The 21,034-nt window shown below is 56.1% G+C and overlaps 5 protein-coding genes across 5 annotated transcripts; 4 read left to right on the top strand and 1 right to left on the bottom strand.

Annotated features, from left to right (window-relative positions):
- Nucleotides 1-2,035: 2,035 nt before the first annotated feature.
- BESB_005230 (uncharacterized protein) lies at nt 2,036-2,777 on the top strand (the record flags this gene model as incomplete). Its single annotated transcript, XM_029359278.1, has 2 exons — nt 2,036-2,317; nt 2,607-2,777. The coding sequence occupies 2 exons, from the start codon at nt 2,036-2,038 to the stop codon at nt 2,775-2,777; spliced, it is 453 nt and encodes a 150-aa protein (XP_029222191.1).
- A 503-nt stretch (nt 2,778-3,280) lies between these two features.
- BESB_005220 (uncharacterized protein) lies at nt 3,281-7,571 on the top strand (the record flags this gene model as incomplete). Its single annotated transcript, XM_029359277.1, has 5 exons — nt 3,281-5,788; nt 5,998-6,063; nt 6,290-6,524; nt 6,773-6,866; nt 7,367-7,571. 5 exons carry the CDS (start codon nt 3,281-3,283, stop codon nt 7,569-7,571), a joined length of 3,108 nt encoding a protein of 1,035 aa, XP_029222190.1.
- Nucleotides 7,572-9,712: 2,141 nt separating this feature from the next.
- On the top strand, nt 9,713-12,971 carry BESB_005210 (putative ribosomal RNA dimethyltransferase; the record flags this gene model as incomplete). Its single annotated transcript, XM_029359276.1, has 5 exons — nt 9,713-10,496; nt 10,792-11,038; nt 12,010-12,214; nt 12,338-12,695; nt 12,901-12,971. 5 exons carry the CDS (start codon nt 9,713-9,715, stop codon nt 12,969-12,971), a joined length of 1,665 nt encoding a protein of 554 aa, XP_029222189.1.
- Nucleotides 12,972-14,428: 1,457 nt separating this feature from the next.
- BESB_005200 (uncharacterized protein) lies at nt 14,429-15,187 on the bottom strand (the record flags this gene model as incomplete). The annotated part of the gene is made up of 1 exon (XM_029359275.1): nt 14,429-15,187. One exon carries the CDS (start codon nt 15,185-15,187, stop codon nt 14,429-14,431), a length of 759 nt encoding a protein of 252 aa, XP_029222188.1.
- Nucleotides 15,188-16,374: 1,187 nt separating this feature from the next.
- Nucleotides 16,375-20,485, top strand: BESB_005190 (putative PF2 arrest specific protein 8/11; the record flags this gene model as incomplete). Its single annotated transcript, XM_029359274.1, has 11 exons — nt 16,375-16,497; nt 16,936-17,046; nt 17,388-17,569; nt 17,776-17,965; nt 18,198-18,271; nt 18,485-18,581; nt 18,862-18,946; nt 19,228-19,475; nt 19,742-19,804; nt 20,005-20,136; nt 20,387-20,485. 11 exons carry the CDS (start codon nt 16,375-16,377, stop codon nt 20,483-20,485), a joined length of 1,404 nt encoding a protein of 467 aa, XP_029222187.1.
- Nucleotides 20,486-21,034: the final 549 nt, after the last annotated feature.

Raw genomic sequence — 21,034 nt, 5'->3', positions numbered from 1 at the left:
ATTGCTGCCTGAGAGAACGCTAGCCGAGAGGCAAGTTAGAGGTCTCGATTCGAGTGGCACCTGCGAGACCTTCAAATACACCCGCGTCTAATCTTCAGCGTGTGGCTACAAACAGCTTAGTACCGTACCCCCTGCTATGCTCTTGATGCTCGATTGTGACCTTCAGGCTATTTTGGCAAGTACTGCGACTCTGTGTGCAGCGACGTGGAGGTTGGCGAGAAAGATGCGGCCGGCATTTCATGTGAATATATATAAGCACACTACAATATGCGGGGTATTCACGACCGGGCTTGCAGTATTCATCCCCAGAGCAGATCCTTTCTCGAGCGTACTATACGATTCGTCGGTGTGTGGCTTGAATTATAGCGATGCCCACAGACAGAACTGTGCATTCTCTTAGCACAGGTCTGTCATTCTGCTATTGTGGTGCAAATTGTGCTCCTCTTCGCTGGCATAGCCGGCTCCACGCTACAACGGAGAGACAACACAGCAGATGGCGTTTGCCGCCGGTCACACGAGAAAATCAGGGGCAAGAGTAGAGGCAAACCACATCGCTTTTCTCCCTTCTACTGTCGTCTGCTGTCCGCGATCACAACGGCTCGGCTGGAGCCGTGTACGTAGACCTAGAAACTGGTGCAGCAGAAGACATGGCGCCTGCGTTTTCTGTTCATCTTGTCTATCTGCCTGCTAGTATTCCTTTCCGTCTTTCGCGTCCCTCCTTCACGGCGTTTTCATGTCATCTTATCTCTCGTATCTCCAAGGAAACCGCGAGCGCTGGCATACTTTCTCCTTATTTCCTCTACATCTTCCGCTCAATTTGCATCCCTGGACAGCTCGCGCCACGGGTGTGAGTACCCCGCCCCAGGAACCTTCCGGGGTTTTTGCCAGCGACCCTCCCTGTGCGACACGCGCCTCCTGCGCAACACTTTTATCTGTCTGGTAGAGGGAAAAAAAGCAAGGAAGGGGGAATTGTGTTGAAGGAGAGCAAAATACATACAGTTCTCTTCGGCTGTTCTGCCTCGTTTCCAGAACTGCGCAAATCGCAGAGGAAGGAAGTGCTGTCACTCCGTGGTTTCCTGTGCTCGCGCGGCTCTTCCTCGCGCTTGTTCAGTTGACGAGACGTGGACGCTCCCGTCGTTCTCTGGGTACGGTGCTTTCCTTTCGAGCTTGTGAGGAGGGCTAGTTCTCGGATTCTTTCAGCCATGAGAATGCGAGGAGACCCGCTTACGTGGGAAGTGAGTGAAAGACCACACCGCAAGGGAAAGGAGACTCAGTAAGTCTGTCTTCGGTGACAGCCGCCCACCGCGAGGTCAAAAGGCTTGTCACGCGGCTTACCGGCTCCGCTCGCTCCGCTTGAGAGTTTTTTTTTTTTTCTGGGCTTACCCTCAAGGGCTCTGCGAGCACGGCTGCCTCATCAACGAAGACGCGTTCAGTTCCACGTGCTTAGCGAGGTTGTGTCGCTCGGTCATCGCGGCAACGGCTGGTGTGCATTGAACAAGCTCGGGCACTTACTCATGGGCCGTCTTTTCGACGCGGCGAGCTCGCTGAACGCGGAAAACCGGCCGTTGCGTTTCGTCTGAAAAATCCATCTCTCCCCTAGGAAGCTCTGCTTAGATTCCCTTTTATTCTTCCTGCTTTCTCTCGGCGGCGAGGGAGAAGTTGAGGGAAGGGGTGGAAATCTGAAGGCGTGTCCTTCTCGTGCGTTTCCTGGTGTGCTGCGGGCTTCTCTTGGACTGGTATTTCTTGGGAGGACCTTCTTCTCTCCATCGTTGACTGAAGAGTGTTTTCGAGAGAGCTTGTGTCTTCTGCTGCCGACAGTCCCGTCCTTCGCTCTGCTTTGCCCGATATTTTTCGACGTCTCACCAGCAAGGGCCGAGTGAGTGTTCCTTCAGCTTCCGCCTCAGAAGAGCTCCCTTGTTCTTCCACAGCGGTTCCTTCCTCTTTTGTTCCATTCTGCCTCTAGTCCCTCAGCGAGCGTTACTCCTTCTCACCTTGCTATCTCTCTCTCGCTCCCTCTCTGCTGTGTTTCTCCACGATGTGCGATCCCGCTAGAGATCCCCCTCCGCGAACGCCTATCTTAGTCCCCCGTTCTCGTGTTTCCTCCTCTTGGGTCTCGGCGCTGAGGCAGGGAGAGGGAGATTGGGCGTCAAGCGCAGCTGGCACGCACCTTGAGAGAGAAAGCGATAGCGAGGCTGCGAGCGAGGCGCTGCATGCGGCCGAGCAAGCCAGCGGCTCCTCCCAGCGTGCCCGGGCTGAGCAGCGGTACACCGCCGCGGTGATCAAGCAGACAGAAAAAGTCATCGCTGACACACAAGAGGTAACGGCCAAGCCTCTGCATGCATCTGTAACCACAGATAAAGACATGCATTGCGGTGTGTGTGTGTGTGTGTGTGCGTGTATCTGCTGAGTGCATGTGAGGCCGGTAGCGCGGGGCTTGCGTCGCGCAGGCCGTTGGAATAAGTTCGGGAACAAGCTCTTCTCCTCCGTCCTCGCCTCAATTTGCTCTGTCTTCAGGCTTCCCTGTGTGTATCCCTCTGCATGCGCGAGCTTCCCTGTTTAAGATCTCTGCAGGATTTGCCTGTGGGCGGTGTGCGCGTGTCCTCCAGGTCGTTGCGAAGGCAGAGGCGGCCGCACACGCGGCTGAAGAAGAAGCGGCGCAGGCCGAGCAGCTGGCGAGCGAAATAGAAGGGCGCGAGGCGCAAGCGCGAGAGAAGCCTGGCCTTGTCACTCCGCAGTTCAGGGGGGAGCACCTCCGACAAGGTGCAGCCGGGAAATGAAGGCGGCAGGCGCGAGTCGCAGCCCGGCCGCTCCGTGCAGAGACCAGCCGATGCTCTCGAGACTGTGTGTGCATTTGTTTTTCAAATGGGTGATTAAAGTTCTTGCGAGCCTGAAGACTCTGTTTCTCTCTGTACATACATATATATACATACATATATTTCTATACGTATCTCGATGCATCCTCGAGATCGGGGCGGCCCCGCAGAGGCTGAGCTGCGTGCACCTTGTCTCTGCGCATGCACCAAAACTTCCGTAGGTGCACTGACGCTATCCGTGTGCTGTTGAACGCGCTGCGTAGCGCATCGGCTTTTCGCGTAGTCGCGGGAGACGCTCACCGCCGTCGCAGAGACAGGGCCCGTGCGCGCAGGTGGCGGAGAGGAAGCAGGCCGGAGGGTCGGTAGTCCGTAAAGCGTGAACTCGCGGGAGGTGAAGAGGCTGTTGAAAAAAGCTAAACCCTAAACCCTCAAAAACCGAGCCGGTGGGCGCAGGGAAGGATCTCCAGATGGCGGTGCGACAGGCTTCAGAGACGTCCGCCGCCGCGACCCGCGACGGCGCGGAGTGTGGCGCGCGCCGGGCGGGAAGGCCTCGGGCGCGAGGCGCCGCGCGGAAAGGCGGAAACACAGAGCAAGATGGTTCACGCGCGTCGTGTCAACTCAGGGGTTCACTCGAGACTCGCAGAGAGATGGAGTGCGCAGCACAAGCCAGCGAGAAAAACACGGGGCCGTCGCGCGGCCGCGGCCGCAGCCGAGCCGCCGCCTTGCCCTTGGGGGGGGAGCTCGAGGCCGCGGGGCTCTCACCCGCCGACAGGCGGGCGTCTGCGTCTCCGGCGGCGCCGGCGCATAGAGGCGCGGAGACTGCGGGGAGGGCGGGCGGGGCGAAGGCGACGACACATCGCTCGCAGAGGAGCAAGAAAGTTCGGAAGACCGACGTGTCCCTCGGCCTGTTCTTCGCCGCTGCAGGGCTGCAGAGGGAGAGGAGGAAACCGACTGTAGATAGGGGAACGGGGAGAAGCAGCGGAGCGCTTGAGCCTAGCGCGAGTTTGCCGGAGGGCGACTCGGCTTTTTCTGCTGCCGCTTTTCCCGAGCTCGTTTCGCCTTTTCTGTGGCCTCCGAAGCTTCACTCTCGATCTGTGAACCAAGAAACATACGCTCACGAAGGCGCTGTGCGAACCGCGAACGGAGAAAAGCGCGACGAGTGCAGCATCTACCACGGGGAGAGGAAGGAAGGGGGAGACGGCCAGGGACGGGAGCCTGGGAAAGGCGACGACGGGGGGTCGATTTCGCAGGTCTTAAACGCTGTGAAGGGCTCGGGAGAGGCAGCAACCCCGCGGTCAGCGACAGAGGGCGAATATGACGACTCCAAAAAGCGAGGCGCAGGCGTGCGCGGGACGCATATGAACCGAGGGAGGGAAAAAGGCACGGCCGCCAGAGAAGAAGAGGACGCCGCGCGGCAGCGTGGCAGCGCGGCTTCCTCTGCAAAGAAGGATAAAAATTTTGGACCAAACACTTCAAATCGAGGACTGGCGGGTGTGCGCCAGCCTCCCTTGGGGGGTCGCGACACGGAACGCTCTACTGCTGGCAGAGAGAGCCCGCGGGCGAGGCGCGTTTACACGCGACAGGCAGCGGATCCGGAGGATGAGTTTCGCAGGAATCTGCTTCGCCTCCGTCACCAGTTTTCTTCTTCGCGGCACGCCGCGAGCCAGTGTATGGTGCCTCCGGGCGGTGCGGCGAGCGACGCGGCCGCCAGGGAGGCGAGCGGAGGAGGAGGGAGACAGGGCTACCCGCGGGGTGACGCAGTGCAGAGCAGAAACGGCCTGGGGAGGGAGAACGGCGCGCCGGCGCTCGACCCCAGCAGACTGAAGTACAGGGGCAGGCGAGTCCAGGTCCGCGAGCGGCTCACAGAGATCAAGGAGAAAATGCACCTTGAGCGGAAACTGAGGCAGGAGTTGTTCTCGAAAGGCGCGCATCGAGCGCACGGCGATGGCGCATGTGGGGCGGACGGCGAGGCGCAAAGCTGCGAAAGACAGGCGGAGGCAGCAAATCGCCACGCCGGCAAAGCGGAAGGCGCGGCGGAAAAGGACGGCGGACGCCATGCCCACAAGGCGACAGAGGCGGAGATGAGACAAGCCGCGGGCACAGAGAGGACGAAGGAGGCTGAGATGGCGCGCGGAGCCGCGAGCGGCGAAGAGGCCGCGCCTGACGCCGCGTTTGGGCTAGACGCCGCCCCTGACGAGGGGCTGAGAAGCGAAGCTGGAGAGCGAAGAAGAGATGAAGGTGACTCGCGGGAAGACGAACGAGAAGGAAAAGCAGGCGCAGGTGAAGTCACGGAGGAGAGCGAGAGACGAATAAGCAGAGGCGAGGGAGGCCGCGGCGCCTCGAGGAGCCGTGACAAAGGTGCGGGAAGCATGCGGCGCGAAGGTGCGACCGCAAGAAGGCAAGGAGAAAGTGTCACCTTGGAGGAGAGCAGCGAGGGACTCCACGCCGTATCGGCAGGCGAGGACGTGCAGAGTCATCTCGACAGCGAAGAGCGGCTTCGAGAGCGGTTGAGACGCAATGCCGAAGTTCGGCGCTATGAATTTTGCAAGCATTGGAAAGCCCTCAAGAAAAGGGAGAGAGCCCGTCTCGTTTCGCCTTTCGCTACCGCAGCCTCAGCGAGCCCTGCTTCGCCCTCCTCCTCGTCGCCGTTCATCTCTTGCGCCTCGCCGTCGTCCCCTGTCGCACACACTTCCGTCGCGGCCCCCAGCGCGTCTGCTTCAGCTTTGTCGCCTCCTTCGGCGCTCCACGTTTCCTCTTGCCACGGGGGGCCTGTCGGGGGAGACTCGCCAGAGGTGAAGGAGGGACGGAGAGGCGCGGTGCAAATGAGCAGCGGCGACGGCGGAGCAGGAGAAACGAATGCGAGTTTACGCAGACGCGTCGACGAGTTGGAGAGTCTCCGCCAGAGGAGCAGAGAGAGAGAAGGCTGCGGCCCCGGGGAATGCGAGCCTGCCTTCATCGCCAACTACGTGGATATGGTGCGTCGCTTGCACGGCTGCAGATTTTCCATCTGTTTTTAAGTGGAACCGTCTGTCACCTCCGGGGCCGGGGCGTGAATGCGTCTCTCCCTCCTCCTGTCGTCGTCGAGACACAAGGGAACGGGCGAGCGAGAAACATGCGCAATGAATCTGTGGAGTGGCGTCATTCTTTTTCTTCTTTTGACGCTCTCGCGCGTGGGGTGTCTCAGGTCACTGGCGAGGACGACTGGGAGGCGGCCCTGAGCGACTTTCTTGGGAATCTCCATCGCCTTCAGGTCAGTCATCTTGTCTCGATGCAGCGTTCAACGCAGGATTGCATCGGATTGGGGAAGCTGTGAGTGGCCTTGCTGGTGTGCGATTCTGTTGGAAACCGTCCGCAATCTTTCGCCGCTCATCGTAGCAGGTCGTTTTACTAGGGTCGCTGCGTGCGCAGACGTACCCTCTCTTGGGTGTTTGCGCAACGTAATGGAATTGCGCGCGGACACCTGGCTGCCCCTTTAGGTTCGGTTGTTGAGCAAAGCTCCACAAAAGCGCGCGACCCAACGCCGATACGTGCTCGGATTGAAGGCCGCGCGCGTCGCCTTAGCTGCGAAGGAGGCGCTTCGTGATGCAGAGGAGAAGCGGAAGACGGAAGGCGAGGCGCAGCTCGTCAGCGAAAGCGAGGAAGACGAGACGCGGAGGAAGAAGCCGAAGCTCATCGTCGTCGCCGCCAACTGCGAGCCGACGGTCTCCGAAGGTGAGGAGGATGCGGCGCGAGTTGGGCAGTTCCGCCACATCCTCATTCAGTTCCCCTTCCGCAGACGCGGAAGGGGAACTGAATTGCGGCCGTATGTGCGTAGTTTCTTTGAATAGAGAGACTTGCGTGTACGTACATGACTGTGGGCGATCGAACCGACCGCATGCAGCTCCGCAGCTCCGTGCCAGTCTGGCTCGTGCCGTTTTCATTTTTGTTTTGCGTTGCGTGTTCATGCGGATTCATTGCAGGGGGGCTGTCGGACCTCATTATGACGGTGTTGGCGGCCGCGCGTGCGCGTGGAGTCCCTGTTGTGTTCTCCGCTTCGCGAAACCGCATCAAGAGGTAAGCAGGGGAGAAGGGCGCGGCGCCGGAAGTGCAGAGGAGGCGCGCTTGTAGGCTGGCAGGTGTTTAGTGAGAGGCGATGGAAAAAACGGACGGTGGAGGTGGGGGGGGGGGGGGGGGGGGGGGGGGGGTGGGGGAGAGAGGGGAGGAGGGGGGGACATGGCCACAGGCACCGAATTTCCAATGCGCAGCGCGCTGACGAGAGCCAGGGCAGAAGGCGAAACGACGACGGAGGGGAGGAGGACATAGGGCAAGGAAGCGTCGAGCAAGCGTTCACGAGATAGCAAGTCTATCGGCTGACCGGGAAGGACAGCGGAATCACGCATCACGCGGACAAGCCCTCGGTCTCTCTTTTGAGTAGCATCGCAGAGGGGCGATTCCGTTCGGATGAGACGACAGGGGTGTCGCTGGGTGACTCGTTGTCTGCAGAGTCGGATGTTTTTGCGTTGAATTCTCGAGGGGTCGCTTTCCTTCGTGCGTCTTTTTTTTTTTCTTTTCAGGGCGCTTTGCAGCAGCATGCGGCAGAGCTGCGTGACTGTGAAGAACGTTGAAGGCCTGGAAAGGCAGCTGAAAGCGCTTCTCCTCCTTGCCCAGACAAAAAAAGATCGCTGGAAGGAGCTCCGCGGCGACTTGCACGCCGAGTGTTCGCCAGAGGCCAGCAGAAAACGCGAAGACGACGTTCGTGGCGGCAGCCAAGCGGACTGAGTGCAGATCTACCTCTCGGCAGTGTCTTTTTGCAGCGCATAGTCTGCGTCAAAAGGGAAAAACGCGGTGGGAGGCACCACAGCAGCTGCACCTCTCCCTTTTCATTTCTCGCGCGCGAGCGTGAATAGGAGAAAGCAGGAGTTCATTGCACGTTGACTCGGGTCGCGCAGGAGGCGCCTCGCAAAAAGTGGAGTTCAGTAAAACATCACGGCAAAGAGGCGAGAAAGGGCATGTATGTGCTGTTGGCTTGTGGCGGCACGTGGATTAGATTCTGTGAGCTTGGTTGCACCCTGACAAAGGTCTGGCGTCTCCTGGGCGGCGACCTGAGTCGGCATCCAATACGTCGAAAACAGCCACGGGCACACCAGAGAGACTGACAGGTGAAGCACCCGGAAGATGGCGAAACCAGGATGCTTTATCCCCTTCAAAGAATACCTCTAACAGTCCCAGAGAATCGCGCGTCCTTTTTTTTGGTATGGGTGTGCCTCATTTTAGTCGCCTTGGCCGTCTCTTTTATGTTGTGTTCCCGTTTTAGAAATGCGCTGCTGAAAACACGCAGAGTCCTCCTCGCTGGGTGGTGGTGTGGGGCTGGCCCACCCACCGGAGGGCGGGAACGTGAATCTGTATGGGTCGTTACACCGGGATTTTCATGTCGACTGACTCCAGGTATTGAGAACCTTTTTTTCAGTGTAGTTCGAGTTGCGCCGGTGTGTCGCATCGCTACCGGCTTGTCGGGCTGGGGAGCGGGTGCCGCCCACGGGCGAAAATCCTCTTCACACGAAGCTGCCAACGCGCCGGCATTCGAAGTGGTGAAATAGCGAGCACCGCGTACCAGCAGCACTTTCTTCCTCTGCTAATTTCCCCGCCTACAGACTTCGCAGGCGGTACGGAGGCGGGTTCACGCACGCAAACACACTACTCCGGAGGCGACCTCCCCGCCTCATGGGCTGGCGATTCTTCACACTCTTTTGTACGCAGTTGGCTGCACTGAGGTCTCCTGAGGTTCTGTGTCTAATTGTGTGCCTCCTGCAAGCACTACGCAGCGCCTGGGGTGTAGCATCTCGGATATACTCGCTGTGTACTCATCTGAAGAGAGCTAGTCCTCAGGGTCACACTGAACGCAGAAGAAACGATTTAGTGACACATATCCATCGTTTTCGCAGCCAAATCGCGGCGCCAATTCTCTGCACAGTCTACGGGCGTCTGCCGGTGAGTGTCCACGCAGAAGCCACGCTGTTCTGTGCACTTGGGCACCGGCATGAGGCAGCGCGCTGGCGACTGTTGGTGCGTGACTGGCTAGAGAGGAGTTCGCAAAAATGAACATCAAACAGGCAGCGCTTCCGCAGTCTTTGGCCAAGACAGGAAGAAAATGACTTTTGGAAAAGACCGCAGCCAGGCGGGGGTCTGACTTTCGAGGCAATAGGTCCGTCCTGTTGTTCCGGCCACGGTGGCCCCAGTCCCAAACAACTATGCTGCATGCGCATGCTGCTATTTACTGTACTTTGCGGTTATGCTTGTTGACGAGCCTTCAGTAACTTGATTTCGCTTTGCGGGCGCCTGATATGTTGCTTTGCATCTCTTCCTTCATTTGCCGTTCTCTGTGTTTGCCCTAGCTTTTTCCGGTGGCCAGCTACCGCCTCGTCCTGAGCTTCCCAGTGAATGCTCAGGGCCCCACGTCGCGGGGTTTTGTGAGCTGAGCATGCGTGAAAAAACAAAACAACGCGCAACCTTTCTTCTTTCTTGTTGTAATGAGGATCTTATGTCCCCCTAGCTTTCAGAGAATGTCAATTTGTGTTCGAGCGTTACGAGGTCAGAACAACTGTATTATTTGCAGAGTCCAGGTCGCCTCCGTTTCTTCTGCTGAATGAGCAGCGACGAACACGGAAGTTCTCGCCAACATTGCGCCTATAAGCTACGCCGCAACCATGCTGAATTCTCCCTATAAATCTCGAGAGATGCATTTTTCCAGACATCTGGTGGACATGGGGATAGATCTGGTCTGCGCAACATAAAGGCAGCGCTCCGATGCGCTACGATCAGTCAACCTGCCGTCGCCGCGCCAGTTTGACGCACTCCCGTAGAAGCCTTCTCTGCATGCATGAAACGAGAGTCCTTCTGGAGTGATTTTGAGTCCTGGACACATGAGAATGTCCTCACTGTTCACGACTCCGTCGTCGTCCGCCGTGCGACGTCGCTTGATCGAAGTCCACCAGGTGTATGTACACCCTGCGGCAAGGTCACCTTTACGGATATCAGCAGTGCAGAAACCAGGCGTTGTTTGTATACGAACTCCTCTTTGTTTTAACTCTTCTACCATCGCCCTAGCCTATCCGGGCATCTGTCGTCAATCCTCTCTGGACGCTTCTTTTGTCAATCAATCGGCGTTCGCGCAGCAGAACTTGCTGCAGCATGATCCTGTACCCTTCAGGCGTGGGCGTCTCTCCTGTACCCCCGTGTTGCCGTCGGTATCCTCTTTCGTCTCTCCGAGAGGTGTTACTCCCGTCCTGCGTTGCGCGTTCGCTACCTCTCTTTCGTCATTTCTTCTCCCGGTTTCGCCGACCGCAGATCGGTCTGGCCTGTCTTCATTGGGCCTTTGTTCCGCCAGTTTCTCTCCGGGCTGTCCCCTCTGTTTGCGTCTGTCGCTTCTGGGTTCGCTTTCTGCAATGGCGTGGCGCAACACGAAGGCCGGAAAGTCCCGCAGCGGGCCGTTTTCGCGGCCAGTCGCCACAGTCGCCGCGTCTGCAGCGAACCGGCAGAACGCCAAGCGGGCGGGGAATGCGGTGAACATGCCTCTCCCCCCAACGATGGGCTTTCCATTGCAGAAAAAATTTGGTCAGCATCTTTTGAAGAATCAAGCCGTTCTGGACAAAATCGTTCAAGCGGCAGACATCCGGTCCTCTGACACGGTCCTCGAAATTGGGCCCGGTAAGACGGAAGCGCGAGAGACTGCGGGAGACGGCCGGAGGCGTGTCTCTGGGGGTCGTCTGGGCTCGCCACTAGTGGAACGGATGAAGGCATACACGCGGTGGCATGCAGGGGATGGGCACGTTTTTATCTGCGCGGGTGTAGGACCGTTGGCATGTTTCTGCGATGTCGAACGGCACAAGCTCTGCATACGCTCTGATAAGTCTGTACAGAGGGTCGTATACAGGACTCAATGTGTGATGCAGATGTTGTTGTGAATCGGCAAGAGACGTTTGTGCATCTGTGTTCTGTGTAGGTACGGGAAATCTGACAATGCGTCTGCTTCCCGTGGCTCGCGAAGTGGTTGCGCTTGACGTGGATTCTCGTATGGTTAACGAAGTGAAAAAAAGAGCGATCAGCAACGGCTTCATGAACCTCGTTGTGAGGCACGGCGACGCGCTTCGCTCGGACCTCGGCGCCTTCGACGTGTGCGCGGCAAACTTGCCGTATCAGATCTCGTCGCACTTTCTTCTCCGTCTTCTCGCACATCGCCCTCCCTTCAGGCAAGTCTGCACTCCTCGTGTGGCATGCTTCAAAAGTCCAGCGAAAGGCACCCGCGGTAGTCTTGCTTCTTGTGGCGCAGGTTCGCAAAGCTGTCCCAGAGGCACACCATAAACCCGCGTGGAGTCCGGCGCACGCGCAAGCTTGGAAAGCGTTTAGGGTTGTCCGCTGGAAGCCCAGCTGTGAGAAGTTTGTGTTTGTGTGTGTCCGTGTGTGTGGCTAGTGCCTATCCTTGTGTGCATATCTATACATATATATGCTTGAGTGTGCGTGTATGGCTGTATGTGACGTGGACCGTGTCGCGCACCCCACGCTGTGGGCCGCTTCCACTCGTACCGTTGGCGGGATGATTAATGCCTCGATCCAAAGAGGCTAAAATCACGAAAAATCTGACGACTCCAGCGCACTACACTGGAGTCTTCTGATGGTGCGCAGGGGTTATGACCGCCCGGGGCACGACACTTTTGTTTTGCATCTCGTGAAGTGGCTGTTGCATCCGTGATGAATGGGAATACGTCATGGGAAACAATGTCGTGAGGCGTGGCGTTCGGTGTTGTCCTGCCCGTAGCATGTCAACGCTCGTGGGTTTTGCTTCAGCACTGTAGCCTCCATCTGATTCTTTGGAGGATGGGGGGGGAGGGGGGGGGGGGGAAAAAAGGAAAGGGAGGGCTGCTGGGTCGTGCGTCGGTGGGATCTCGCATATTTCGTTCCTTTTTCTTTCCGGCACGCGCTGATCTATGAGAGGTTCTTCGTCGCCGTCCTCGTCTTCGGTTTTGATGTGGGGGGATGGCTTAAGTGTTTTTACTCCGCAGGGGGACGGCCTGATGCCCGAAGTCGCCGTCACTCACGAATGGAGAGGGGTCACTAGATTCCGCGCTTTCGTCCTTCAGTCCGATTGTGCAGTGTCCTATTTGGTCTTTCTCACTTCTTTCCTCGCGTGGCCGTGCGGCGTCTGTGTGTTTTCTCTGTTCAGATGCGCTGTGCTCATGTTTCAGAAAGAGTTTGGCGAGCGTCTCATGGCCCAGCCGGGAGACAAGAACTACTGCCGCCTGGCTGCGAACGTCAGTCTCTTCTGTACAGTGCAGAGAGTGTGCAAAGTGGAGGCGAAGCATTTCACGCCTCCTCCCAAGGTTGACTCGGTCGTTGTTAAAGTCATTCCCCGCCCTAAACTTCTCGAGGTAAGCACTTATTTCGAAACGTGTGCGATTCCTTCTTCGACGGGTGTCTGTCTCTGGGCTTGGGGATTCGCGTGGATGGTTATCTTTCACGCGCGTTCGGTGTGCCTCTTTGTCTACGCACAGGTGGACTTCAAGGAGTGGGATGGTCTGATGCGAATTTGTTTCGGTCGCAAAAATCGAACCCTTCACGCTCTGTTTCGGCGCTCCTCCGTTCTGGCGATGCTGGAAACGAACTACAAGACGTGGTGCACTCTCAACAAGCGTGCGCCGACGTCGGAGCCGTTTCGGGACTTCTGCCTCGGCGTCCTCGCCGAGACAGGCTTGGGAGAGCGAAGAAGCATTACGATCGACATAGACACCTACTTCTCTCTTCTCCTTGCTTTCAACAAGAAGGGCATCCACTTCGTCAACGTCGCCAACCTTCCGGCGGGCGGCCCAGGAGGCGCCAAATCGGGCGACATGGCGGTAGACTCTATGGCTGGTAAGTGATTCACTTCTCTTTTACATCGAAAGACGATGAGACGGCGGTTCGTTTGTGGCGGGAGCGAGGACGCTCGACGTCGCTCAGAATGACGCAGCCCATGGTCCGCGACAATTTACGTATTTCATTTCACGTAGTGATTTGCCATTTTGGGGCGGCAGGTAGACGTGGTGTGTGCGCTCGTGCGGCGGTGTTACCTTCTCAGGCATCGACGAGTTCTTCTTCTACGACGACGCAGATGACAAAGATATAGGAGACGACGACGAGAACATGTGAAGTAATGCATATCTCAGCTGCATGTCTCTCCCCTCGCTTTGTCTTGTTATTTGTGTGACTGTGTCTGCGTGGCTCTCGTCGGCACACCTTCGTTTCAACTCTAGAGCTCAACTGGAACTCCCACAGTCTTTCTCGCCTCTGCGTCTCTTCTTGGCTCTCCCACGTATTCGCTCTCTTCTTGTTCACCCCAAACCCTTGTTCAGCGTTTAAATGGAACTGCCAAGATTTGAACCGTTGACCTGCTGCCATGCTGTCGGTTGCCGCGAGGATGTTACTAAAACGTTGTTTCACACACGCGCGACCATGTCTCCCGCCGACATCATCATCTGGGGGTGAGGAGTCCACCCTAGAGCCGCACTGTGTTTTTGCTGCGCTAAAAACAACTTCAAGTGGGCTGCAGTCTCATGGTGTTGTCGTGGACCCCAGGAGTTGTCGGCTGAGACATCTGTCGCACGTTAGGGTAGTGGTCCAGCTGATGGCATGGCGTTTTTCAGATAGTAGCTATTATCTTTACGCGCCAACTGGCCTGCGCCGCTGATCTCCGTTAATAGTTGTCTCGACATCTGAGGAGGGCAACACACAGCATAAAGCGACGAAGGAAGGAGGCCGATTCGTCAACGGCTGCGCGGAAAGGCACCGCCTGCATTCAAGCTAGGTCGCCTTTAGCCTGCGTGTATCTGTACTCCTCTGCTCGCTGGCAGCACTAACTCACGCGTAACAAGCTTTTCGCTCAGCGTACTGGACGCAAAAAGGGGAAACGCGTCTGCGCGTTTCGTCCACGGTTTCCTATCTGAAGGGGGTGCACCACCACTGAGCCCGTGTGCTCTCTAACGGCACTGCCACCTCGAGTGTTCAGTCTATTCTGACGGACTGGAAATAATATTGAAGGCACTCTTCTCCTGCCGTCGTTTGTTCAGCAGTCCTTCCTCGTTGACGTCAATGACCCTAAAAGCAGAGCACCAACGAGCCATTTTGCGTTTTCGCATGCATCCAGAGCCTTGTGGACGGTGATTACTCCTTGGGTGGCGGTTTAGCTGGGGCAAGAAAGCCTCGTTGCTACGTGCTAACGACGGTGGTGGCCGCGTTGGTTTCGTGAACAACCAAAACGCAGGCTTCACCACCCTCGTGTCGAGCCTCTGAACTGGTGTTGAATCACGAAAGAGGTCTACAGAGGCGATGTCACATTCTGGGAACTCTCTGTCCGAGGCCATCTTTGAAAACACGGCACTGCACTCACGACGTCCAACCGTTCATTGGAGACAGTGCGATCCGGGTTCCATGCGGAGGAAGCCTCCAAGGGAGGACGCGGCTCTTGCCTCACTCTTCTTCAAAGGCGTGTATCGCTCGCATCTCAGAGAGTAATCATGGTGAGGACAGGCAGAGTTTCGACTGCACAGATGTTGGGAAGAGCCACTTTGTGGAGGATCAGACGGTGGAGGAACAGAAGGTGTCACCGCTTACTCGCTTTGGTCAAAATTCCCGTACTCAGACACAGCTCGAGGATTCCTGACATAAATCGAACGGGGTATCTCGTCTACCGTCTCCGGAGCGCTGGGCATGAAGCGAAACTCTTTCGCCAGAGAGCGCCGTGGCGCCTTGCCTAAGTCGTTGTCCGTGCCGAGTACAATTGAGGAGTCGTTTCTCCTGTTTCTGTTTCCGACTCCGTCCCGGTGGGCGGTGCCCTCAGCGACAGCGGCGAAAAGTAGCTGCTCTTGTCCCAGTTTGCCTCCCACAGGGTGCCCTCTGCGCTCTTCTGCAAATTCGAATCGGTCCTGATCCGTAGCGTCTCCAAAGACCACGGTGGACTTATTATGTTCGCTGTTGATCGCCTTCCCATGGGTTGCGTGTGGAGTGCGGGGTGTCTGTGACTTCGCAGGGTTGACACCTGGAGGAAGAAGCGGCCTGTCGTCACCGAAGTAAACTGAGCTCTTGTTTTTGTCAATGTGTTTTGCGGCAACCGCCGCCTGTTCAACGTAGAAAGATGTGTGAGCGGGGACCTGATGCCGTTGCTGCTCAGCGTACGCAAAACGGGATGTAGATGGCTCTTGCCCCAAGCAAACACTTGATTTGTTATGGTCCGGATTCACTCGAACGTGTGAATGTTCTTCCGTCGCGTTCTTAGCACCCAAACCCTTGAAAAGCCCGTCGTACGGCCGGTTCGCCTCTTTGTCGCCAAGGCACACTTTGCCTTCTTCGTCTGAGTCAGTACACGTCATCTTCCTGTGGCGCACGCTTGTTCCAGGAGGCCGCAGGGAGTAATCTATCTTCTGGCGAGAGGCTATCTCGAGTTTCTGGCTGCGTCTAGACAGGGCTTTGTAGTACTGCTTCGTCAGCTCAGTCAGATTTGAAAAAATATTCTGGGTGTCGATGCAGCGGTGTCGCGTGTCGCCGTGCAAGCACGCCGTGAGTGGTCAGCAAGCGACGGCACTTCGCACCTTGTGGCGACTCCTTCAGCTCGCAGTGACCCGACTCTCGGCAGTAAATTCGGGATCGAACCACGCATTTGGTAATCAGCCGTCCGGGTATGGCTATAAACGTAGCTAAGTGACGAGGGTGGCTGTTGGCATCGACAATCGTGTTGCATGCAAGGCATTGGACCCCACGACAGAAGCCGTCTCACGTGTACCGCGGATCGGCTGTGCCTCAACAGCTGGTGATTTCACGGTGCCGAGACAGAGTGAAATTTTTGCGCATACCCGAAAATCCGTCTAAAAGGGGGACCTTCAGTCCAGTGATACTGTCCACCAGACAGCAGTCGTAACTAATGGCACTGCGTTGTACGCACACAGAGGGGCCGACGCGGGATTCTAACCCGTGGCGTCCTTTTTGACGGCCGCTAGAAATCAAAACGTTATGAAATATCCCGATTAAGCGCCACAAGTGTTTGTATTCATGTTTAACGCTGGAGACCGACCCTCTGTACCGCTGCTGTCATCCAACGCGAGTATATGTATTCATGCCTAGCGCGGCAAACCAAGTGTCTGTGCGGTTGCTGTCATATATCGTGGCTTGCACCGGTAAACATGGCGTACTAATGGCGTCAGGTGCGCACAGGCCTTGCCTTCCAGCGGCACTCTGCTCGTAAAGCACAAGACGCGGCTTCGAAACGGAAGCTCCTCCCCCCCCTCTCCACAGCAGCTGATTGCTCCAGATGCAATATAAGCTGATAGATACTCTCCGTTGCGTTGGTTGACCGGCTTGTATTGATCATAATGCAAGCTATGCCGAGTCGGGTTGTCTCGTGCAAGTGGTAAAGCAATAAAGCAAGTTAAGGTTACAGCGCGTGGAGAGGCCTACGGCCCATGCCATTGATCACGGTACGGAGCGCATCATGCAGATGATCTGTGACAGTCAGCCGTAGCAGAATAAAGACCCATAGTCCAGCGAGAAATCAGCAGGAGCCATGGCGCCCAAAAAGAAGCGCGCAGGCGACTCTGGCGCAGCTAGTCTCAAGAATGGGGGAGCGAGTGCGAAGCCGCTCCCCGAGGAAATCGAGATTCAGGAGAAAAGGAAGCTCTTGGATGAGGTGCGTCCGCCAACAAAAGAGCAAGCTCTGATGACGGAGGGCGGCAGTGTCGTGTTTTGCTGTACACGCAGAGAGAGGGACAAAGTTAGTTGTCTTCAGCTCGTTCCCCGTGGGTATCTCGACAGACCGTGTAGGCTGGGGCGACAGCGCCTGGACAATAGTGGGGTAAGCAAGGTTTTTCGCTCAGTCATCTGTATCATTTGCCGAAATTATCTTCCACACTCTTGGCATGCAATGCCATTGTTCATTCGATTCGACTTATGCAGTTTTGATTCGACTTACTAGTGACATTTTGACGCATGGAGTTGCTATTGTCTGCTCCACCCTGGTGACTGTACCTGTGTTCCTTCGGCACACGACTTGCAGCGAAGGCTCATCTAACGTTGACATCCTCGCATGCCTCTTCATGATGCACCGTCTGCGCTTACACATCGGCAGCTAAAATCTCTCAGAGCTGAATGCGGAAGCGAGGAGAGACTGTACAACCAGATCTCCTTGGAGAAAGAACAACTCAGTCATCTGTGGGCACTGGACCAGAGCGTCGCAGAGGTAAATCTACATACGGCCTCAGAGTGCTTATACACAAGCGTGATGTGAATGCTGGTCGTGTGACAAGAAACCTCAGCACGCACGAACGTCTATCAAGTTTCAGCACCGTGAGGGATGAGCCCCATCATGTGCCCGTGAGAGTGGCGTTAATGGCGCGTCGACGGATCGACTCCACATAGGAATCTGTGGTACGCATTTTACTGGCAGCGCTTTGTAGCTCACGTTGAGGGAGCGTGATTACGAGGATAACACGGGAAACATACGCTAACAATTGTGGCGGCGAATAGTTCGTTTCATCGCAGTGTATGTAAGGAGTCAGGCGAGTTTTCTGATGTTCTCAGGAGAGGCATGACCTCTTGCGCAAGAAGAAAGAGGAAGTCATTGACGAAACAGAATCATTCGGAATGGAGCTGAAACTTTGCAAGCTGCGCATCAAGCAGCTGCTAGCAGAGCAAAGCGAAGAAGCAACCGACCTCAAGATCAGTGCTGAGGCTGCTCTAAAGCTTCGAGAGGACGTCCACAGGTGCCCGAAACTAATGCCTAGTGCTGCCGCCTCTGTCCAGTTGCGTCCTCACATCGTCAAGTGCAGCAGTGCAACCGCGTGCTGTGTGTGTGTGTTTTTCCGGTCTCGCTATGTCCGAGTGTTTCCGGGCTTGAGACGACGAACAATGCGGGATAGGGCAGGCCACTATTCTGTCAGTTGCAGTGATGTGCGTGCTTCATTCGCAGAGAAAAGGAAGACGCAAAGTGGTACGAGAAGCAAGATCAGCTGAAGATGACTAGGGAAATGCAGGCTGTGCACGCTGAGTTTCTTCAGCAACTAAAGCTGCGGCAGGACGAGAAAATTCTAGAGCTCCGGCGGGAATTCGAGAGGAGTGCGCGAGACCTGCACGTCAAGTGGAAGCTCAGGACTGACAACGTGAGGGCACCCTGACAGGACGCCGCCTCTGCGGAGGCCCAGGGCAGTCATTTTGGTAAACGTCAAACACCCACGGAAGGGTACCCTGTGATTAAAAGCTCGTGACATAGCGTGCGGTTGTCCGAGCTAGGATGCCATCCGCAGGTTACGCGTGAGAGTGGGAACGGCCGTGGAAAGACTCTCGCGCACCTTGCCACTGCTGTGACTGTCTGATTGCAATGGGCGGTCGCAGCTGAGAGACGATATGCAGAAGCGGCGGAAACTCCTGGTTGCGAAGATCGAAGCAGACAAAAACAGTCACTTGTCGTAAGATCGCACGCTGTATCTTGTCACCAGCCGGAGAGAGCTGAAAGCATCAGCTAGTCCTACATAACCTAGCTGTCTGTCTCTCCTATTTGCAAAGAATTGCCCGTGGTCAATACACCAAATGACCCTTGTCATCGCTTGTGAGTTCTAGCCCCAAAACCAAGTCGTTTCCAGGTAACTGTCGACTGATAAGAAGGTGCTCGTGCGGTGCAGCATGGTGCAGTCGCAGAACAGCAAAACCTCGCACGCAATTAAACGCTACTACGGCGACATCACGTCTTCCAATCTGGAGCTCATTAAACGCCTCAAGGTACCGTGGTCGACGCCCTCATAGGCTTGCCAGGGGGAGGCAGTGCATGACCGGCCTTTCCTCAATATATCTGTATTGGTCGGCAGTGGGTCGTGTTTCTCATCTTGATCAAACACGCGTGTTGAGTCGAGCCTCGCAGCGAACTTGAATGCCTATTATGTGACCGTGTACTTGAACAACATCGCAACGCTTATCCTGGCAGCCACTCACACCGCTACAGAAGCTGACTGGGACACAAACGAGCCTATGAGATAACTGTGTCTCATCCGTGCGCCTCCAGAAGGAGCACGCAGACCTCAAACAGGCGGAGGCACGGGAAGGCAAGCGCATGGCAGACTTGATCGCAAAGAATCGAGGCCTCGTGGGTATGTGCAACTCGGCACCGACCTGAATATCACCTCGCATCGTCGACGGCGCGATTTGTACGTATTAAGTCACCTTTGTTTGTTTACCACGTCGAATCGCGGTCGTGGCTCCACTGGCAGTCGATGGCAGTCCACCTGGAGGCCATGAATTGCCTAGAGTCGATTTCTCGCAGACCGCCTTCCCTACTCTACAGCAAGGCCGACGGCAGCCGTGAAAGGCCGACTTTTTTCGCCATTGTTACATAGTGACGGTCATCTGTCAATGCACCTCAACGACGCAGAGCCACTGCGAAGGACGACTCAAGAAACAGAGAAGCTCCAGCATGAGTTGCGGCTGTACGAAATCGACAAGGTCAAGCTCGCCGAAGCGAAACAGAAATTAACAGAGCAGACGTCAACTCTTGCCAGGCTCGAGCAACAAGCAGAGATTCTGGAGCAACAAACGGAGGCACTGAGAAAGCGAAAAGCCGAGCTGCAGCAGCGGTATCAAAGGGCAGCGTACGGCCAGCAACAAAAAGCGGGCTTGAAGGTGAGCGCGTCGTGCTGCATTGCGCGCGTATCAAAGTAGTTATAAGGACCAGTCATCTATGTGTCACTTGTTCCAGCACGATTGGTACCCGCTTCCATCCGCTTCGCTATCAGCCGATTTAGAGGACTGTCTGACCTCATGTCAACAAGTAGTGGACTGAGATCAAGAAAGGTTTTGTCAGAAACGTCTTCCGTATGTTGACCCTGTGGCGCCGCTCATTCAATTCGGTCTCGGCAATCCCAGTCTGTGCTCAACTCTGCCTGTAGACTCTGATCCTCGAAAAGAAGCTCAAGGCTCTAGAGGAAGCCGAGGAAGTGGCACACGCCCAGGTACGCCCTGCACTGGCTGAGGCATTTCGGAAGTCGCCGAGAGTAGGGGATGACGCGACCCATGCGTGTACAGCTAGTGTTCTAAACGACCAAACAAATAAACACGGAGGGCGTGAGGTGAGAGAAGAGGCTATCATAGTTTAGGTGCACGCAGTAACAAAAAGCACAGTAACCCTTTGCTCCCTATGCGCCCTTTTCAGGTACAGGAGCTACGATACCGTAAAAAAATCGAATGCTCGGATTTAGTTCCGCTATCTGAAGGCGCAGACGGGTTGCTAAAGGCTAAGGACGCACTAGCGGACGAATTGCGGGAAGATATCAAAGCTCTGAAGGTACGTCGTGCAGATACGCAGTCAAACAGCATAGCCTGACTCTATAAAGTATCTGCTGTGTAGTCAGTATTCCGTGTGAAGGTCTCCTCGACACGTTTGCGTGTGCGCGCGTAGCAATACTGCTCGTTCGTACAGCCTCCGTTACGACTTCTGATAAGTCAAGGTACTCCGGATCGCCAGGTGTTGTGCCTCATCGTCATTTTCAGCTATGTAGGCGTCACCCACATTCTGTATTATTTTCTGCGCCCAGGACCTCCACAACGTGGCTGTGGATCAGTACGCAAGCTGCATGGCGGCCAGCGGAGTGCCTGTGGAAGACCTACAGTTTGTGCCAATTAGATACACATGACCGTACGAGTTCTCCTCCAACCATGAACAAAATCCTGGTCAACAAAGCAGTTCCTTCTCCAACATGGGTGCACATCACATGGAGGTGGCTTCCCTTATCGTAGCTCCTTTTCTACTCAGCAGCCAGTAGCTGCTTGCCCCCGTTCCGCGAATCGCGTCCGTGATCTCACCTTGCCGAGGTGCGAAACCGGCGCGGCAAGCCTTGTGACTGTCATATTCAAATGCACCGCATGGGCCTGCGTGGGATCAACGGAGGGCGGGGGAGCGTGATGAGTCAGATCTCTACCATTGCTGGCTTGCCACCTGAGCTTCTTCTTTGTTCCGCGCTTTTGTGGCCCTATTTCAGCGCCCGTTGTCTATGGTGGGGAATGCTACAGCAAGAGTACACTTGGTGAATGTATCTGACTCACTATCGCGGCTCGAGCCCATCAACTGTTCTCGACTTGGTGTGGCTTCTGAGGTCACCGCACGCCGTTCATCCCTTCCACTACACGCTGTACTGGGAAGAAGGTTCACTTGCAGCGCTTTGTGCTGTTGTCTCCCACCTGAC

This window comes from Besnoitia besnoiti, chromosome I (assembly GCF_002563875.1).
Source record: "Besnoitia besnoiti strain Bb-Ger1 chromosome I, whole genome shotgun sequence".
Classification (NCBI taxonomy): Eukaryota; Apicomplexa; class Conoidasida; order Eucoccidiorida; family Sarcocystidae; genus Besnoitia; species Besnoitia besnoiti.
Note: the sequence above shows the minus strand (reverse complement) of the source record. Positions and strands in the feature narration are given on the sequence as shown.